Source organism: Erpetoichthys calabaricus, chromosome 1, assembly GCF_900747795.2.
Source record: "Erpetoichthys calabaricus chromosome 1, fErpCal1.3, whole genome shotgun sequence".
Classification (NCBI taxonomy): Eukaryota; Metazoa; Chordata; class Cladistia; order Polypteriformes; family Polypteridae; genus Erpetoichthys; species Erpetoichthys calabaricus.
The window spans coordinates 288,669,861-288,691,961 of NC_041394.2; the positions used below are offsets into that span (position 1 = coordinate 288,669,861).

The 22,101-nt window shown below is 37.7% G+C and overlaps 1 protein-coding gene across 1 annotated transcript in view; it reads right to left on the bottom strand.

Annotated features, from left to right (window-relative positions):
- LOC114662653 (serine/threonine-protein kinase 38-like) overlaps window positions 1–22,101 on the bottom strand; it is a 109,922-nt gene that overhangs the window by 45,955 nt on the left and 41,866 nt on the right. Inside the window, exons 2-6 of the mRNA XM_028816249.2 lie at window positions 18,658–18,802; window positions 8,544–8,595; window positions 2,592–2,714; window positions 2,422–2,505; window positions 2,078–2,201 (exon numbers count right to left, since the gene is read on the bottom strand). Coding sequence (XP_028672082.1) covers window positions 2,078–2,201; window positions 2,422–2,505; window positions 2,592–2,714; window positions 8,544–8,595; window positions 18,658–18,791 — 517 coding nt within the window. The 5' untranslated portion in view covers window positions 18,792–18,802. The remainder of the gene's footprint in view (window positions 1–2,077; window positions 2,202–2,421; window positions 2,506–2,591; window positions 2,715–8,543; window positions 8,596–18,657; window positions 18,803–22,101) is intronic.

Sequence of the window (22,101 nt, forward strand, 5' to 3'; positions counted from 1 at the left end):
CTACATTAACAAATCATTCTTTAAGAAAATTAGACTCAATTATAACCTCACTTATTTGTAAAATCAAGACATCCACACATACAAAGAACAACTCTACAAAGGCTTCAAGAAGAAGGTGGCATGGCACTACCTAACTTTCAACAGTATTACCGGACAGCAAATAAATAAGCTATAAAGACCTGGACGTTGACACAAATTGATGAATATACAGTAGCCTGATGTACAATAAAAACAAAATCCTGTTGTACTTCTTTATATGCCCTGCTTTATGACCCAGTGAATAAAAATTATCGTCAATATACCAATAATCCAATTATCTATCAACAATTCAGGATATGTAACCAATGCAGGAAGCACTTCAAGGCAGAGAAGCTTGTATCAGTTGCACCTCTACAAGATAATCACCTTTTTCTGCCCTCTCAAACATACACAGTACATGTATTTAATGTTTGGAAAATATCCATGATTAAAACACTTAGAGACTGCATATTATGAACAATTATACTTTAAATTGAACTTGCCATCAAAACAATTTTTCTACTACTTTCAAATATGAAACTTTGCTAAAAGGAACCTACCCAATTTTCCATACCTCCCACCCATTTCTATTCCAGAGGAAATAGTGATCAGTCTTGAAGTCTCAGACAGCATCTCAATAATATATAAAAACATATCAAAGTCTCTTCCCCTCAAAGATGCTAGGGTACAGTTGGGAAGGGATCTTTTACTTAATATCTCAGAAAAGGTGTGGAAGGCAGCCATGTACAGAATACACTGTAATACATGTGTAAAGCATTCAATCACTCAACTTAAAATCTTTCTCTTATTCACATTTATCTTGTTTAAAATTGTCCAAAACAAGATTCAACCTGTGAATGTTGCACTTTCACTGGACCACCTGTTTTGGAAGTGCACCAAATTAACAATATTTTGGACAAAAATCTTTGAATACAAATCACACGGCCTTGGTGTCAAAATCACTTCTAAATGATTATTAAACGGCTATTTCATGTACTCCCAAGAGAACAAGAGCTTAAAGTGGAGAAGGACAAATTGTAATTGCCTACACCACACTACTAGCACATAAACTTATTTTGCTCAAAACTCTGACTAACTATTTGAAATTGGAAAAAAATCAAATTCTCCCTTAGAGGTTCTGTTCAAAAGTTTTTTAAAACATGGCAAGATCTAACTACAGGTAGTCCCCAGGTTACGGACATCTGACCTATGACTTACGAATGAGGATGCAGCTGCGACGCATGCGCCTCAGTAACTGCCGCTCCGTCATCTTCGCCCTAGGGATGCTGCAAGCGGTGGCTGGAGGGGGGCGATTACGTTGCTCACGCAGTGTAGTGTCCCTCGGGCGGCTCCCGGCGGCAAGCAGTGACCCATGGTCAATAGTCACCAGGGCCACAGTTATCGCTCGTGTGCAGGACGATGGTTCGCTGCCCGCCCACTACGCCGCCACAGCTACTGCTCCTGACTGGACACAGGCTGGATGGAGCGGAGGGGGGCATTTCACTGCCCGCCCAGCACACATGGCTGGTAATGCTGCAAGCGGTGACCCGGCTGTGGATGAACAGGGCGGCGGGGGTAACATTGTAGTGTGCCTCGGATGGCTGTCTGTTGAATTGGGGTTGGGCGATTCACTACTCGCCTTTGGCCGCACTGTGTTCGTTCTACAGCATACTGTAGTTGAGGTGACTGTGAGGTGGGCTGGTGATGAACCGCCCCTCGTCGCCCCCATTAATTCTCAATAGCAAGCCTGCTTGTACTGTTACGCACATAGCAGGAAGTTGTCTCTTGTCAGTACATCAGACGTGTTGATGACTGATGCCTTCCTGCTATGATAACATGTACAGGGCTGTGCAAAAGAGCTCATCTTAACCTTTTGTCTTCACCCTTCAAGAATGTCTCTGAAACACAAATCTGATGTAAGTGCTGGTGATACAGTAAAGAAGAGAAAAACCATCACCATAGAAAATAAAGTAGAAATAATAAAAAGGTAAACAGGTATAACTTCATATGCAAAGTTTCCATTATTGTACACCTTTGATTAACTGCGCTTAAACCTCACCTCCTGGAAGAAATTCCATAATTAAATAGAGGTTTCTTTTATCTTGAAAACTATAAAACATTTTCACAACCCATGCTCCATCAGCTTCCACCAAAATATCCCTCTCGGCCCTGATATGTGCTACCTAAAGAAAAAAAAAAACAAAAAAAAAACAAAGCAATGGTTAAATATAGATTATCATTTAACTATTTTTCCTTTTTCCTATTGTAGCAAAATACATTAAATAAGCAGTAATACAAACAAATTTGTTGTGCCAAAAAAGGTTAAAATATACAACTAAACTTGTAAATATATAAAATGAAGTCTAAAATCAGGTTTGGAGAAGAACATATAGAGCTTCATACTTGTTCTTTTTCAAGCATGTCTGCTTTTCTCAGGATCTTCATGGCATAAATATGGCCAGTGTCCTTCTTCTGAACGAGACGCACCTGAAAGATGTTAAAAAAGTACAAGTTAAATATGAAATCTAATTTTACGTTAAAATGTTTTATTTCCCTCTTTTAATACAACAAACCTCTCCAAAAGCTCCTCTTCCGATAACCTTCAAAGACTCAAAGTCATCTAAACCCAACCTGGTTCGTTTTAGCCTTAGAAATTCAGTTTCTTTTCGTGCATGCTGGGATCGCCTCATTTTTTTCTAAACAATACCAAAACAAAACAACTTTTTATTTCTCTGCATGTTTATTATTCAACAATTTGTATTTTGTATCAAATATACAATGAACACATTAAAAAACTGAAATTTCAAATAACTGTTTCAAACATTCAAGTGCACTTTTTATCGTAAACTAGCCAATGCACCCAGAAACACACAGGCACATTTGCATTAATAAACTCAAAACTTTACTCTGCCAGGAAACAGTGGCTGGGGATTTCTCCTGTATTATCATCATATTCACAACAAGGAGTTAATACAATTAAAAAATACCATGTGCAATACATGACACCATCTCAGCACTATATACATACCCGAATGGGTTAAAAAGAAAACTCTGCCCAAAATTTATATATATTTTTTTTCATATGTTATACAAGCAAGCAATTGGATTGAAGACCTTCCTCTCCTTACTCGATGTCATGAGTCTAGTCCTGTAACAGCTTTTCATCCATCACATCTGAACAGTTCACAAGAGCATTTTTTGGAAGTGACTTATTTATCAATCTTTTAGTAAAAATATGTGTTTGGGACATTGTGAGGATACAACTGGATGACCTCACATGTGGATTATGGCACATCCGAGATATGATTTTCATGGACAGTTTCATATTGTTTGCTTTTGTCCAATGCTGGTCACCCTTTACTTATATCAGAAACTCTTATCTTTGTTCTGCATGAAAACATTAGAATTTTTCTCTTTTCTCGACCATCACTAAAACTATAGTGACGTGCAAAAGTATTAATAATTTTCTGCATGACAAAAGATTTGTACACATTTATCCATTTAGTGTTTTAATGTAAACTCTTATGCTCTAACAATACATTTCCAAAGAGAAAAAAAAATTCTGTAGATATTTAACTTAAATAAGAAATGCTCAAAAAGATTCAAGCCCCACCAAAAAGACATTATAGTGATACAAATCGAGGTTAATGAAAATATGCCAAAACACATTTTTAGTTATTTTGAGAACATAACTTAAGTTTTAAGTTCAAATTGAAAATGTGACACTTTTTCATAAATGTGCAAGTACACTATCATTCAACCCCCAGCTTCAGTACTTTGTGAAGCATCCTATAGCCTTTATAACTTCTAATAACCATGCTTGGTAAGTGCTGACAAGCTTCTTACACCTCTCTGTTGGAATCTTTGCCAATTCTTCATGTGCAAAAGCCTCCAGCTCACTGAGGTTTAATGGCTTTCTTTTACATGCCACCAGAGATATTCACTGGGATTTAAATCTGGGGACTGAGAAGGCCACTCCAGGATCTATTTCTCCATCAGGCTTTGGTTAACTTAGAAGTGTGCTTGGGAACATTGTCTTGCTGGCAAGTCCATACATACCACTGGTCCATGTGTCCAAACAGTTTAACTTCATCAATCCACAGATCTTTTTCCAAAAAATCTTCAGACCTATACAAATTTCTCCAGGCATATTCTAGCTGACCTTTGATGTTCTTTGTGGTAAAGAGTGGAGTGCATCTTGGAGTGAGGCTATGAAGTCCTTGTTCATTCAGTGCTAGTTGCCACTGGAGCACTTGTCCTGGCCTTCATCAAGTCATTCTGTAGGTATTTTGCAGTAACATGGGAGTTTATCTTAGTTGTCATGACCAAGTTGTTAAGAGGTCTTGATGAAATGTTGGGCTTTCTCCCTTGGTCAAACATGTCTGCAGAAGTGCCATAAGTTTCTTTATAATGCTCCCAATGGTTCCTCTTGGAATGTTCTTTTTTTTTGGAGATCTTCTTATACCTGATGCAATGAAATAATTTCTGCTCTCTGCTTTTGTGAAAGCTCCTTAGTCTTACCCAAGATTGCAACTTACTTTCAACAACTTCATGGGTGGGGTTTATATATGCATCACAGTTGAAGCCAATTAAAGATCATTATTGAATTTCCAAAGCCTTAATTATGTTTTAGTTCCACTTTAGGTCATAACAAATAGCAGAAGGATTTAAAAACAGCAATATTATATAGGGGTTGAGTATGTGTGACATGGCTATATTAATAGAATATCCTGTTATTCACTGTAGCTGTTGGTAAGCAAGGCAGAATCAAGCATGGGTCAAATGTGTGTCAAAATGAATCTCTCAGTCCAAAACTTTGTTTTAAAAGATTTAGTGAAAATTCAAAACAAACAGTTCACACAAGAATAAAGAAAAGGGTTGTTACACATGTAGAATAAAAGCCAAAAATATTGGAAAAAAAATGTCTCTTCTCTAAACTTAGCTTTTCTTGTCAAACTTCAGTCATTTCTATACTTAAAGATGCTTTACTTTCCCTTCAGTACACTCTAAACATATAGCACTGCACATTCAATAGAGCACATTGCGTTACATACTATTGGGCACGTTAAGGCATGGTTTAAAACCACGTGCCCTCCATGCCTTAACTCACGGCAAGGCAAGTCACTAACTGAGACTAATTTATAGTCTGAGAGACAATAGTTATAATATACCATCTTGTAGGGGTTATAAGAACCTCCCATAGATTATGCACTAATATAAAGGTAAACATTTAATACAACTTAAATAACTAGCAAATGGCTCTTGCACTCACGAATGCTACATCATACATTTTCTTTGTTGATTTTTACATACAAGTCAACCAAAGCAAAATCTAGCTCTTTCAAAAACTTCCATTGGTAAATCCTTACAATCTCTGGTGTTGAATATTTCTGATTGCAACTGTATGTAAACGTTTTGCACATTATTCAGGAATGATTCTTCCCCATTCTTTTTGGCACAATGTATAGAAATTCTCTAGGTTGGTGGGATGGTGGTGCCTCTCGACAGCAGTTTACAAATAATGTCAAAGATTCTCAACAGGGTTAATATCAGGGCTTTGACATGGTCATTCCAAAACATTCATCTGTTTTTCATCCCAGTGTTGCATTGGCCTTATGCTTAGTGTCACTGTCATGTTGAAAGATGAACCTTCTTCTGAGCCATAGGTTCGTAGCAGACTAGAACAAGTTCTTCTGCAATATTGTGTAGTATTTGTGTCCATCCATTGTCCCTTGACCTCTGACAAGATCCCCAGTCCCAGCACATGAAAAGCATCCCTATAGCATGATGCTGCCATATGTGCCTTCAGAAGAATGCTAATTTGTCTTCATTTTTGCAGTGACTGTCCAACAAAGACTAAGCCCCACTAAGATTTTTATATCCTGAGAGATATAAAGCACTCATAAGTAGTACCTAATTATGTTTAATTATGATCAAATGACTGACACCTCTGGGTTGCTGGTGACTAGTTTGTCATTTGTGTAAACCTGGGGCTTCCATAGCACTGAGGTTTAAATACCTGTACTTATGCAAACACAAGCAAGTGAGTTTTCTTCTTCAGTTAAATAATTACAGAAAATGGTTTACAGTAATCCCTCACTTATCGCGGGAGATAGGTTCCAAGGCCCACCGTGATAACTGAATTTCCGCGAAGTAGGGACACTATATTTATTTATTTATTTAACGTGTATTTGGACGTTTTTAAACCCTCCCTGTATTGTTTACAACCCACCATTTACCCTATTAAAAACAGGGACAACTGCTAAGCAATATGAAATCGGTAGATAAGTTTACACTTACTGTACAGCGAAGTACACGTAGCAGCTTGTAGGCGGTCATGACGTCGTCGACCTTGTTGCAAAGATTCCTAAAGCAGATTCCATCCAGACTACTGCCTTATCACGTCCACTTGCAACTCGTTTTGCACCCTGGTTAAAGGACACTGCGGCCGTAGATCTTATATGCATTTCCTCCTTTTTAAATAAAAAGAATCGATGTCCTGCAGTGGTGTAGCTGTTCCCTTCCTTCAACATATCCAAAACTTTTACCTTTTCTGCAATCATTTGCATCTTCTATTGGTGCTTGGACACGGCCCCTGAAGCATTAGCACGTTAATGATGAATGAGTGAGATGAGACTTCCTGGTTAATGCAACACTCCGTCGCTGAGCCAATCAGCAGCACACAGGAACTTAACTGTGTGCTCTGATTGGGTAGCTTCTCAGCCATCCGCCAATAGCATCTCTTGTATGAAATCAACTGGGCAAACCAACTGAGGAAGCAAGTAAAAAGACCCATTGTCCGCAGAAACCCGCGAAGCAGCGAAAAATCCGCGTTATGAATTTAGATATGCTTACATATAAAATCCGCGAAGTCGTGAATCCGCGAAAAGTGAACCGCGAAGTAGCGAGGGATTACTGTATTCTGACTTTGTAAATATATTAATACAGCATAAGAGTTCACATTAAAAAAACAAAAAATGAGCAAACAGAGTACAACTTTACTTATGTTTAGGTGCTTAACGCAAAATACTTAATGGAGCTTGAACTATTAAAAATACACTACCGGTCAAAAGTTTACAACACCTCAGTTTTTTTGGGAAATGCTAACAGTTTAATGTCTTACTGTTTCATGAAATCGGGGCATAGAATAATACACAATGGCAAATAAATAAGTCAAGGAATCATAAAGTGTATTAAATTTTATTCAGATTATTGATCCATCCAAGTAGCTACCTTTTGTTGATGTAACAGCCAAACTGTGGTAATCCTTTTGATTCAGAACGCCAGTCACTCTGTGGAAGTCACCAACCCTACTTTCAGCGAAAGAACCCCAGACTATTGCATCTCCTGCTCCATGTTTGATAGTTGGTGTCACACAATGAGCAACCATCCTTTCACCAGTTTGATGGTGTACAAAACACCCTGCATGATGAACCAAAGATTTCAAATTTTGATTCATCGGTCCTTAAGACTTTCTTCCAGTCTACTGTAGTCCACAGATGGTATTTCAAGACCCTGTTTTGTCCTTTAACGAAGTACTTCCTTACATTTACTTGCCCGGTCAAACCTTCTCTTCATAGCAGAAACTGAGACTCTCGTTTTTTGACCACTATTAAGCTGTGAAGCAGCTATTACACAAGGCGACTCTCAGAAACTTGTCTTCTGACTGAGTTGTGACTTTGGGTCTGCCAGATCTCTTCCTACCCAAGTTTGTTCCAGTTTCCAATTGCCTCTGAACTATGTCGGACACCTTACTCACTGAAACTTTCATTTATTTTTTTTGGTAATCTCTCTAAATGAAAGACCTACACTTCTAACGGTAATAACGCACTCATTACATTTCTTAATTGTCATTTTCTTCGCATTCTCACTGGAATTTACAATTTTCTACAGTAGAATATTGTCCAAGCAGTACTTCATAGGGTATAGTAACAGAGTGTTTCCCAACTGTGCTTTAAGACAGACATATGGTTTTTAAGTAATTAACAGAAGTTGGGACACCTGTGTAAATTGTTTGTTTCAACTTGCAAGGGTTAATTAAATTTAATTGCTGCAGAACATCTATATGTTGTAACCTATTAGTTGTTCCCTGAAGAAGGCCCATTTGTAATATTCTGAAATTATTTTCAGTTTTTGCTAACCTAAACTTTAAATGTAAACCTCTGGCAGTTTACTGTTTACTTTTTCACTATTTTAGGTCATTCATTGCATTTAAACATTACATTTGAAGAATAACTGGAAAAATTGAGGTGTTCTAAAACTTTTGACTGGTGGTATATAAAAAATTATCAGGTAAAATTAAAAATGCTGCACTTTGCTACAGCTTTATAGCATTGTTTAAAAAAAAACTATATGTACTATACAAATGTACACAATTTACTATAAACTGCTTTCAAGTTCGTTTTATGGCCAAGATGCACAAAAATCGAGCATTATTCATGGACCTATTTTTAAATTTCAAAGATGCCGTGCTAGACTTTATAATCAATGCCAAACACTAGATCTAAGCTTGGAATAAGAAATACCTCTTCATCAGCTAGACCCTCTTCATCCATTGCTTTTTCAAGTTTTACTTGCCTGAAATAAAAAAAATATTTATTTATAAAATAAACATATATATACATATATTTATACATATATTTATTTATATAGCACACATCATGTCTAGATCTAGAAACAAACAAACCAGCAAACACTTTACGGACTGCCCTCTTTTCAATGCCAAAAGCAAAAAGTCGACCACACAGATAAAAGAAACACAGTTTACAGCATTCCATGCAGTGCATGTCCAGCAGTTTACGTGGGAGAAACACCTAAAAGACACATATACAGAGACATCACAATGCTGTCATAAGAAAAGACCCATGGTCTCGGATTTACACACATACTAGTTCACCAGACACACGTTTAACTGGGACACTGTGAAAGTAAAATTCAGGGCCAATACTAAGAGTGTCAGAGAGCAGGCTGAATTGTGGCTAATGATAATGCCACCATTAACAGACACTTAGACTTTAACCCAGCATATGCAGGCTTAAAAAGAACATCATCTAAATAATAAAAAAGACTTTATGACCAACACCTTCTAAACCCCACCTTACTAATCAACTACCACCCCAACAACCTTCTCCCTCCATCTCCACCCTTCACCAGCTATATACTGCCTTTGATTCCTGTATGTCTAACCATTTTCCTCTGATGATGACTGCTGGGAGGTTGTCAAAACCTTAGGAATAAAAAACTATTTAAAAGATACTTGACTCATTTTCTCCCTTTGTGGATCTCTAGCTACAAATATGGAAACTATGCCACAGACCTTCACTTACACACATAAATATATAGGTTTTCAAACAGTTTAAAGCAAACATTATCATTACTGCCACTAGATGGTAATACATCACATTTTTTGAGAAATATAGCATACTAAAAAGATATTGTAAAGGGAATTGGAGAATGATAAAATGGCTAGTTCAAGTTTTTGCAAGATTCACTTATGGAAGTATTAATCTTTACTTTTATCTGTTTTTCTTCAAAGTCAAAAACACCCATAAAGAACTCCTTAAGAACATTTATGTTAGGCAGAAATCCCAGTAGCAGTGTTGTCTTCTGACCTGGAACCCCTTCAATTTTTTTTTCTCCAGCTTAACTGGAGTTTCTTTCATTTTTTTCAAACTGTAATTAAGAGACTTTAAAAACAATTTTATATTCCTCTTAATTATACAGTTGTGTTTGAAAGTTTGTGAACCCTTTAGAATTTTCAATATTTCTGCATAAATATGACCTAAAACATCATCGGATTTTCACTCAAGTCCTAAAAGTAGATAAAGAGAAACCAGTTAAACAAATGAGACAAAAATATTATATTTGGTCATTTATTTATTAAGGAAAATGATCGAATATTACATATTTGTGAGTGGCAAAAGTATGTGAACCTTTGCTTTCAGTATCTGGTGTGACAACCCCCTTTGCAGCAATAACTGCAACTAAACGTTTCCGGTAACTGTTGATCAGTCCTGCACACAGACTTGGAGGAATTTTAGCCCATTTCTCCGCACAGAAGCGATTCAACTCTGGGATGTTGGTGGGTTTCCTCACATTAACTGCTTGCTTCAGGTCCTTCCACAACATTTCGATTGGATTAAGGTCAGGACTTTGACTTGGCCATTCCAAAACATTAACTTTATTCTTCTTTAACCATTCTTTGGTAGAACGACTTGTGTGCTTAGGGTCGTTGTCTTGCTGCATGACCCACCTTCTCTTGAGAATCAGTTCATGGACAGATGTCCTGACATTTTTCTTTAGGATTCTCTGATATAATTCAGAATTCATTGTTCCATCAATGAAGGCAAGCAGTCCTGGCCCAGATGCAGCAAAACAAGCCCAAACCATGATACTACCACCACCATGTTTCACAGATGGGATAAGGTTCTTATACTGGAATGCAGTGTTTTCCTTTCTCTAAACATAATGCTTTTCATTTAAACCAAAAAGTTCTATTTTGGTCTTACCCGTCCACAAAACATTCTTCCAATAGCCTTCTGGTTTGTCCACGTGATATTTAGCAAACTGCAGACGAGCAGCAATGCTTTTTTTGGAGAGCAGTTGCTTTCTTCTTGCAACCCTGCCATGCACACCATTGTTGTTCAGTGTTCTCCTGATGGTGGACTCATGGACATGAACATTAGCCAATGTGAGAGAGGCCTTCAATTGCTTAGAAGTTACCCTGGGGTCCTTTATGACCTCGCCGACAATTACACGACTTGCTCTTAGAGTGATCTTTGTTGGTCAACCACTCCTGGGGAGGGTAACAATGGTCTTGAATTTCCTCCATTTGTACACAATCTATCTGACTGTGGATTGGTGGAGTGCAAACTCTTTAGAGATGGTTTTGTAACTTTTCCAGCCTGATGAGCATCAACAACTCTTTTTCTGAGGTCCTCAGAAATCTCCTTTGTTTGTGCCATGATACACTTCCACAAACATGTGTTGTGAAGAGCAGACTTTGATAGATCCCTGTTCTTTAAATAACACAGGGTGCCCATTCACACCTGACTGTCATCCCATTGATGAAAACACCTGACTCTAATTTCACCTTCAAACTAACTGCTAATCCTAGAGGTTCACATACTTTTTCCACTCACAAATATGTAATATTCGATCATTTTCCTCAATAAATAAATGACCAAGTATAACATTTTTGTCTCATTTGTTTAACTGGTTTCTCTTTATCTACTTTTAGGACTTGAGTGAAAATCTGATGATGTTTTAGGTCATATTTATGCAGAAATATAGAAAATTCTAAAGGGTTCACAAACTTTCAAGCACAACTGTAGATCTCTAGTGCAAGTGTGCATTATTTATTTTTGTATGCTATTTATGCATTATTATTCTTAATCTAATTTCAATTAGTTGTTCTTTGCAAGTAACTACTTCTTTGACCTCTTGTAAAGCATTTTAAGTTACATTGTTTATATTAAAGTGTGCTATAGAAATAAACATGGTTGTTGCTAATCATTTCTGCAATTCCCTTCAGGATTAATAAAGTTTCTACATATTTTAAAGTAAGGTAAATTTTACCTGCTACATAACCACCAGCATTTATTCTTTTTATGCAGATTATTATGCATTACTGGAATTGTCTTTCCTGAAGCTTGTTAAAATGAAAAAAGTGCTAGGAATCTGTGATGCTCAAATAAATTTTACTACCCTGTATTTTAACAATACTGCTTTAGACTGCAAGCAGAAGGGGCTAAAATGAGATTCTTAACATCACAATTTTTGTAAGTTAACTCAGGAAAGCAACTTTGTAGAACACATAATAGAGTTCACAAATTTAACTAAAAGCACATACATTAAATTTTACATATTCATACATTAGCAGATACACCTAAAATTGTTTGATATTTCTACCATCACATTTCTAAAAGTTTAACTGTGAAGATAATAACTTTAAGGAGATAAACAGGTGGCTACATTATGACACAGGTGACTTTAATTAAAGTCATTGTTTTGAGGAGTGAAGAATTATAACTACAGTCAACCCTTGATATACGACTGGCCTGACATGCAAACAACTGGATTTACGACCAACATCTTGTGTTACGACCTAAATGCAGTCACGTGTATCCGCTTGTGCGATTGTAAACAAACAGCCGAGAGCATTTGTAAGCGTCAGTCGGAGCCCAGATACATGTGTTTGGGGACGTAATTTCGGTCAGTGCAGTGATTTATATAATTTTTTTCGATAATTGCTAAGGAAGGAAGAGAAGGTAACCAAGGTAAAGAAAGCGATCACAATAGAAACGAAGAAGGAAATTGTGCGGAAATACGAGAGTGGTGTTCGTGTGACCGATCTCGCTAATATGTACAGCATGTCGAAATCCAAACAATAACCACCTTCCATTTCATTCTCCTCCTCCTCCCTTCCTGCAGCCCAAAGATGTCAAATTAAATGGTGAGTACAGTATGAAATTGTTGTTTCTGGTAGGCTAGGCACTTTTTATAACTTTTTGGTTAGTACATTAGAAAAATTATTGGTGTTTTGGTAAATTACGCACATTATACAACCCTTTTTTATTATGAAAAGGTTAAGTAAGTGTTGCTATGGGAGGTTCGGAACGCATTATGGGTATTTCCATTATTTCTTATGGGAAAAATAGTCTTGACTTAAAACCAACTTGAGTTACAACCAGCCCTCGCGAACGAATTGAGTTCGTAAGTCAAGGGTCCACTGTATAAGGAAAAGTTAATACTTACCAAGACAGACATGTAAAGAAAGAAAATGAAGGTGAAACAATTTTCCTTAGTAATAATTATGTGCACATCTGCGATTTAAAAATTTCATTATTCATGTACTGTGTTCCAAAGCTATAAACAGGTGATGCTTTACACAGACTGGTGCAGATTGTGTACAATTTGATATATCCTCTAGGTTTATGCAGAGTGGCATAGTATTTAGCACTGCTGCTTCACAAATACAGCATCCTTTCTTGCAGTACTGAGCTCAGCCTCAGACACTATGAGGAGTTTGCACATTCCTCCCTTGTGTGCGTGGCTTTTCCTCTGAGTACTCCAATTTTCATGCAGATTAGGTTAATTAGCAACTCTAAATTAACCCTCTTTTATTGTGACAGTATGTGCACATAGTGGTCCCTAAGATGGACTGGTAACAAGTCCAACGTTAGTTCCTGCATTGTGTCCAATGCTTCTGGGATAGGATTTAGCCTCGTGCAACACTAAATTGGATTACAGTAATCCCTCCTCCATCGCGGGGGTTGCATTCCAGAGCCACCCACGAAATAAGAAAATCCGCGAAGTAGAAACCATATGTTTATATGGTTATTTTTATATTGTCATGCTTGGGTCACAGATTTGCGCAGAAACACAGGAGGTTGTAGAGAGACAGGAACGTTATTCAAACACTGCAAACAAACATTTGTCTCTTTTTCAAAAGTTTAAACTGTGCTCCATGACAAGACAGAGATGACAGTTCCGTCTCACAATTAAAAGAATGCAAACATATCTTCCTCTTCAAAGGAGTGCGCGTCAGGAGCAGAGCATGTCAGAGAGATAGAGAAAAGCAAACAAATCAATAGGGCTGTTTGGCTTTTAAGTATGCGAAGCACCGCGGCACAAAGCAGTTGAAGGCGGCAGCCCACACCCCCTCCGTCAGGAGCAGAGAAAAAGAGAGAGAGAGAGAGAGAGATAGAGAGAGAGAGACAGAGAAAAACAAACAACCGAAAATCAATACGTGCCCTTCGTGCTTTTAAGCATGCGAAGCACCGTGCAGCATGTCGCTTCACGAAGCAGCTGCACAGAAGGTAGCAATGTGAAGATAATCTTTCAGCATTTTTAGACGAGCGTCCGTATCGTCTAGGTGTGCAAACAGTCCCCTTGCTCAATCCCCCTACGTCAGGATCAGAGAAAGTCAGCGCAAGAGAGAGAGAGAGAAAAGTAAGTTGGGTAGCTTCTCAGCCATCTGCCAATAGCGTCCCTTGTATGAAATCAACTGGGCAAACCAACTGAGGAAGCATGTACAAGAAATTAAAAGACCCATTGTCCGCAGAAATCCGTGAACCAGCAAAAAATCCGCGATATATATTTAAATATGCTTACATATAAAATCCGCGATAGAGTGAAGCCGCGAAAGGTGAAGCGCAATACAGTGAGGGATTACTGTACACTAGTTCAAAGACAATATATCCCTTATACACATATCCACACATACATAAAAAGTGAACAACATCAATTCTTGTAATACATTGTAGATGTTGATAATCTTGCTACTACAAGTTAGATCACTATCTTTGTGGACTGATCACATTCATGTACGTTTTCTCTGAGAAATCCAGCTCTCTCAATCCCAGGTACATGCATGTTGGCATAAGTAGTTACTCTAAATAGGTCTGGTATGAGTGCAGGTGTGTTGAGTATGCCCTGTGATTAACTGCCTTTCTCTATAAGGCTGACTCCTGCCCTTGTGCTCAGTACTGCCAGGATAGGCTTATTTTAGGTATAATACAATAGAAACAAATACTTCACATGTGTAGCAGATAATTGAGCTTATAATAACACAGCTAAATAAGTGGTTTAAACACAAAATTTAGGCTAGAAAGTTAAATTTTTTCCATCTGGTTATTGTGTTGTGCTTTAAAAGATGGAAGTTAACTTTTCAGATAACTTTTTTTCCTTCACATTAAGTGGACTACCGTAGAGTATAAAATCTCTTTTCACATCTTAAATGACCACAACCTCTGACCAATAAAAGCCTCTCCATGTAACAGTTAAAATTGTTCTCTGTTAAAACAAGGGGGCTCCGCCCCCTGCTCACTTCGCTCGCCTACCCCCGGCGTTTTGAACCCATGCCCGCAGGGCAGCCACGTGGGAGGATGACGCACGTTTAATATGGAGCGTTCGCCCGTGTCACTCTGGGGCCCCCCACTGTTAATACGGAGTTCCGTCTGTACTATTATGCGGTGCATTGTGGACTACTGCGGACCCCATAGTGTCTCCCGTTTCAGTTTATATCTCGGTCAGTCGAGCTTTTGTTTTTGAAGCTTTTGAATTCCGGTCTTCATTATCTTTAACCTGCTGTCCATGTGTTTGGCCCCCTCGTTTAACCTGTTTATGACGTTGTACTTTTCTTTCTACTCTGTCTTTCATTTCTGATCTCGCTTTATTCTGCTTTTGTTTTAATGACACCTGGTCCGCGGTGAACATATTTTCCCTTTTTCGAGTAATAATTTTCATTTTTTTGCGATATTGTGATGTTTATCGTACTGTTAATAATGCATCACTGTAATGTGATTCACCTATGCGGTATAGTTCGTGCCTGCTTCGCTTCCGCTGTTTGAGACGTGCACTGCATGCGTCTACGTTCATTGTATCTGTCCATTTGGGCTCGTTTCTGTACCTGTGTTAGTCGAGCTTTTTGTTTTTGGAGCCGAGACAGTTTTTCTTCTGCGGTTTCAGAAGCGCGTTGTAGGCACCTACGTTTATTGTTTTTTTTCATGCGGGCTCGTCTGTGTGGTTCCGTTACTCGAGCCATATCGTTTTGCAGCCGTGATCGTGAATTCATGACTGCTCTGTTCTCTGTCGTTAGTAATATGGATAAGTAATAAGGATGATCACACTCACTGTTAACATGGAGCGTTTTCTGTGGTTGTACGGTTAATAGTGCATCATTGTAATGAGATTCACCTATGATGTAAAGTTTCTACGTGTTCAGATGACGTATGTTTAATACGGAGCGTTTGTTTCTTCTTATTATTACCCATCAGGTGTTGCGTCTGTGTTATCTGTGAGTGTCCTGTTAATATCGTATCACTGTAATGTGATTCTAATATGTATTTTGGTCCGTTTTCTTGTTGTTTATGTATGACGGCGGGTGTCCACATCCGGTTTTTTAGAAGTGCGTGGATTCTGCTGTGTAGTGTGAACGTTGATTTCAGATGCGCGTTGTAGGTGAATGCTCTTATCGTAGTATCTGCCGTTTTCCATAACACAATTCGCTTTTCGTAATATCTCGGGCTTGATGTGTGACCCTTTGTGGACTCCGTAGTCTGTCACGTTTTACTGTGGTGTGGGGGGGTGACTACTCTTTGTCCGTACAATCTCGGGCTTGATTTGTGAACCTTTGTGGACTCCGTAGTATGTCCCGTTTCACTGTTAGGCGGAGATAATGTGATTCAAATATGTTGTTTTGTCCGTATTTGTGGGTTTTCTGTATGATGTCGAGTGTTTGGTTGCGGTCGCTGTTTCGTTTTTGAGCTGTAATCTCGGTCTCGATGGGTGACCCTGTGTGGAGTCCGTCCCGTTTCACTTTCGGGAGTGTGTCTGAATCCTCTTTTTTGTGTGGCGCATGCGTGTGACTCCTCTGTGTTGTGTGCTATGGGCGCGTTGCCTCATTTCTTATTTCTGTTAGTGGAGGGGTGGTTTGTGTCTCATTTCCTATTTATGTTAGTGTGTGGACTCCATAGTCTGTCCCGTTTCACTGTGGGGCGTGGGTCTGAATCCTCTTTTTTGTGTGCTATGGGCTTCATGTGGCGCCCGCGTCTGACTCATTTTTTTTTGTGTGCTAATTTCTTAGGCGCGTTGCCTCATTTCTTACACTCTGGGGCGTGGGTCTGAATCCTCTTTTTTGTGTGCTATGGGCTTTGTGTGGAGCCTGTGTCTGTATGGGCTTTGTGTGGCGCCTACGTCTAACTCCTTTTTTTTGTGTGTGCTATGGGCGCGTTGCCTTAAAATTGTTCTCTGTTAAAATAGATACAGGTTAGTACAGTACATGTTTTGCTACTTTAACAATCTATTTCAAAGTTAAAATGTAGTAGGTAGAATGATTACAAGAGATTAGTAAAGAATAGAATAAATTATTAATGATAGTATAATAATGATTCAACACTTACTTGCTCTTTTCACCACCTAATCCCCTGTACAGAGCACTCCATTACTACACATTTTCAATCCCTCTCATCTAACTCATCCCTGTGTGCATGTACCTTTCTTGCATATCTTACAGTACTCATGCAATCCTATTTGAAAAACCCTTTTCTGAACTCCGCTACACTTAAGACTTGCTTAACCTCCTGCTATTTCAAATCACTAAAGACCACCATTCATTAATGATCTTTTGTATCTTTTGATGATAATAATAATAATATATTTTATTTCAAGGCACCTTTCTAAACATCCAAGGACACCATTAAGATAATAAAATCATAAAACCAAAAAAAACATATGTACAAACATACATATGTATATATCTATGGAAATAAAAATGCAGCAATAACAATACAGCCTATGGGTCATGTAGTGTAAGCTAATCAAACAGATAAGTCTTAAGACAGGATTTGAAAATAGATAGTATCTGTGTCCCAAATGTTTTTGTGGTAGCGAGTTCAATAAACGAGGAGCAGCATGACTAAATGCCCTGGAACCCATGGTGATCAGACGAGGGGTGAAGAGAAGCAGAGATGTAGAGGACCAAAGACTGCGGTTACATGTATAAACATGCATGAGGTTATAGAGGTATAATGGAGCAAGTTTATGAAGTGCTAAAGGATCATTTTTCCTTTTATTTCCTTCCTGAAGCCCCAATATTCTTCAGTCCAGATCTCCAGCTGTCTCTCTGCCATCTTATTATGAATGAACATCATCTTACTTCTTCCAAGTCCATTTTCTGATTCTCCATTCAAATTTTTCTGTAAGCATTGTTCTTGATACTATTACCCTTTCAACCTCCACTACTGTCAGCAAACCTGTGTGTGCAAACTGGACAACTCCTTATTTAGTAAAATCAAATTTTTCATTGATCCAGACCAGTCACTTCTTTCTTCTCCATATCCTCAACATCGACTCTTGATCATTAAGCTAGGTAACTCAATATCTTGCTCAAGTTTTTGTTTCCTCTTAGCTGGATTACGGGAGCTCAATACTGATAGAGATTAGATAACAGTAATAAGAGCCTATAAGTCGTCTAAAATGCTACTGTCCAACTGCTGCATTCTTTTGCCCGTTTCAGCTATACCTCTTCACGACTTCACTCTTACGATTGACTATAAACTGTCACCTTGATACAGTTTAAAACTTTTGTCTTAACAGTTCCCTGTACCACTCTGTTCCTCTGTATCTCCATTCTCTGGTCTCTTCCAAAACTCTTAATTCTGCTTTGGCCTAACCAATGATTCTGTATTTTTTTGCCAGGCAAACTAAAATGTATCAGTACTTCATCTCATGTAGTGGACTGAAATTCTTGTGACTAATTAACTAGTTCCAATCAAATGATGGTTTTCTGTCTCTTTAAACACAGATCTTTAGAAAGCACCACAGAATTAATTAAGCTTTCAACCTCTTTTCTCCACATGGAAAACATATCTACAGTTGCATCATATTGCTATTATGTCATCTAGCGTTGAGGCTAACTAAAGCTTCTTGTGCACATCTTAAACATTTTGTTTTCTATTCCCTGTTTGTACACTCTTATCGGTCACTTAAATGTATTCCATATAGTTATATTTTTTTCAAGCTGCCTTGGGTGAAACATTCTGCTAAATAAAAAATTACAATAATAATTTTCTTATTTTTGATTATAAATAAAAGACCAAACTGTAATTTTCATAATGGATCCAATAAAATGCATACCTCATTTCCCTTTCTTCATGCTGAGTTATCAGAGTGCTATAGAAGTTTTCTAGAGTAAGCTTTGCGACCGTCACTCTTTCACGGGTATGATTGCTCATAGGAAATGATGGTGCAGTGCCGCCTGTCATTGCCATAATAACCCGCACTGGGGGGGAAAAAAAAAAAGAAAAAAAAAAAAGAGAAAAAGCATTACATATGTAAACGGTAATTAAGAAAGAAAAAAATAAATAAATAAAAAATATGTAATTATTTTTTTTAGTCTGATATTGTGTCTCTAGATCCTTAATTAAAACTAACTTCCTTGCTGATTTAATTACACATCCTTGATTAGGTAGTAAAACAGACATACTTAAACATTTACTTAAAAAAACATTATATAACAATGCTTTTATAAAATATTGAAAGTACAAGAGAATTATAACTGCACATGCTAATCCTAGTACATTACATTATTATAAACATAGTCAAATATGTAATGTATGAAAAGCCTTTGTAATAGTAAACTGTGAACTCTCCAACTATAAGGCCAAAGCTGCAAATCATAAGGCAGAGCCTGTCTGGTGATAGTCAACAGTGGCACAGATCTAGGCAATGGAAACTGACGGACTCTTTGAACATGGACTATATTTTTTATGGTTGGGATGCTAAAGATAATCGCTGGGTATTGTGGTACAGGTACATATGATACTAGCGCAGTCTTCTTTATAGGTGCCATGTAGCTGAAGCATCAGTCAACAACAGAAGACTCGCCTCAATGTGACTTTAATATTTCAACTCTCATCTCTAGAAGAGTTTCAGTTGCACCTTAGGATAGGTCAGAAATATACACTCTGAAGAAATCCTGTCCAAAACATCATTAATGACAGCAGCCTTAAGGAGCTGTGGCTAAAACATGTTTGGCTAAATCTTATATAAACAGTGTACAACTACTCCGTAAGACAGCTGAAATTCTGTCTGACATGGATGCAACCAGTTTGCAGATGCAGGCAACATCAATTTTCATTCACTCTTTCATTACCAAATACATCAGTTCAGCCGGATTGGTCAGATGGCTTTGCTGGCATTTCACCTGGTGCTCCAAACAGTCCCACACATTTTTCTATGGGATGTAAATGTAGGAATTTTGCGGGCGAGATGCAATAGTTCAGAATGAGCTTCATGCCAGCTGTCACCTTGGAAGATCGAGCTAGCCATTCTGTGATTACTCTAGAAATGAAACAGAAAATCTAACACATGGCCATCCAAAAGCCCAGTTTAACCCTTCTGGTTCAAGTACATCATCATCTCAACCAAAAGACCCATTTTCTTATAACTGAAGCACCCCTGAATATCAGAGACTGACCGACTGAAGCAATTTTTGTCTGGTGACAATATGTGACATAGTGACAGTCTCCTATATTCCACTGCTGGAAGACGTGTTGGACAGTACCATTTTACATACCTACAAAGTCAGAAGCTTCCTGTGCACTATACTCTTTGGCACAGCCAAATGCAATAATTATAAGTTTTTGCCAATCATTCACATCAGTCATGCAACCCATTTTTAAAGAACAGAACCAAACACAAACACCACAACTCCTTGTCACTCTACAAACACCACAGCTAGTAACATCTGCTGTATTTGAAGGATGGTATTCATACTAAATGTGCCCTCTCTTTGCATCTAAAGTATAAATCACTTTATACAGGCAGTGACTCATTTTTTGTTTGTAAACACAATGTGTATATGTGTGTGTATAATCAGATAATAATGTTAACTTTAGTTATTTCAATGTGCTGTGTGGCCTTGTCTGTGATTTTACTGGAATGCTGTCAGTGTCATTAGGCACATTTACTGCTTTGGATGTCTTGAGGACTTATGATTACATCTCCTTTGGCTCTTCTTTAACAACTTGCTTAACAACTGCTCTTTTCACCTCCTTTTAACTTGGTGTGATGTCACACCAATTAGTCTGAATCCACATATTAGAGTTCATCTTCTAATGGACACTGCTACAATTTCTTTCAAAGTCACATTGACTATGACTGTATCATTGGTTCAACAGGACTATGATGGCCAGTAACAGGGTGTATCATTGGGTAAGATTTTCAAAAAAATAATTCTTGGGTACATTCTATTTTTAACCTTTACTCATGAAGTAAGGAAAACTTACATAACAACATCACACCAATTTAACACAATTTAGAGTCACAGAGAGCCAGAGCCTATCCCATCAATGCTAGGGGAAAAAGTAGTAAACAAGCCTGAACAAGGTACTGGAAAAGCACAAGACCCACTCATAAATGGATATGCACGTTGGCGCATGCGCAAGCACACACACACACACACAATCTCTCTGTTCTCTCATGCAATGTAGTATGAAATTGCCTTTCAAAATAACCTACAAGTCATCCAGATATTGGAAGAAAATGCAAACTGCACATAGACAATGACTGGGTGAGGGATTTAAGCAGAAGACCTGTCCAAGAGTCGGCACTACTAACTCCACCAAAAAAAAAAAAAAAAAAAGGTAAAAAAAATGTTCTTATGAAAATGCATTAAGTGGTTTTCCATTTTGTTCTCTATAAACTACTGCAATTGAATCATGACTTCACAAAGATGACAGTACTGTTAAGTGTATGTTAAAATAATTTAAACAAAAATACATTTACACACTTGCATTCTGGCTACATCATTACATTTTAATACTGTTATACACTTTATAACCAAAACTTGGCAAAATTATTTCTTTAAATAAAAACAAAAAAAAAAGGACTTCTCATAATGTCACACCATAACAACTATCTGGGCGTAGTGCTCATCTTATTTCCCCTGTTCATTTCCTGGCCTCCACCCCTTCCCCAAAAGAGAGACAAGGATAGATATTTTTTATAAAGCGTTATGTACATTTAAAAAACTTGCAACTATAAAAGAGCTAAGTGTCAAAATGAACAATGATTTATTTTGACATGCATAGTATGCATCATAAATGACAACCAATAACTGTGACTTAGAACCTAGACATCAAAAAGACTCAAATAAACGATAGTAGCATCAAATGGTTGGTTAACTTGCAGATAACAGTATACAGATTAGCAGCACTTTAATCACTGTATCTATCAATTGATAGCCATGTTTAAGATTGGAGCTCCAACAGTTTAAGCAAAAAAAAAAAAAAAAAAAAAAAAAACAATGAAAAGGGATCTGAACCAGTATCTGGCTCTCTGCATCAATTTTCTTTAAGCATTACTATGGCCCATGTTCCTGCTGTAGAGTAATTAAATTATGTCATTGTGTAGTAGGTAGGATAATCCTCTGGACTACTGTATGTATCATTTGTGTTGGTTGCCCGCAAAATCTACACATGCACTGAGAGGTAAAATATCAACCGGTTTAACTTCAATTTTTTCTCTTTATCTCTTCAGTCTTTCAATCTGATAGAGTGCCCCTTTCCAAAACCTGTT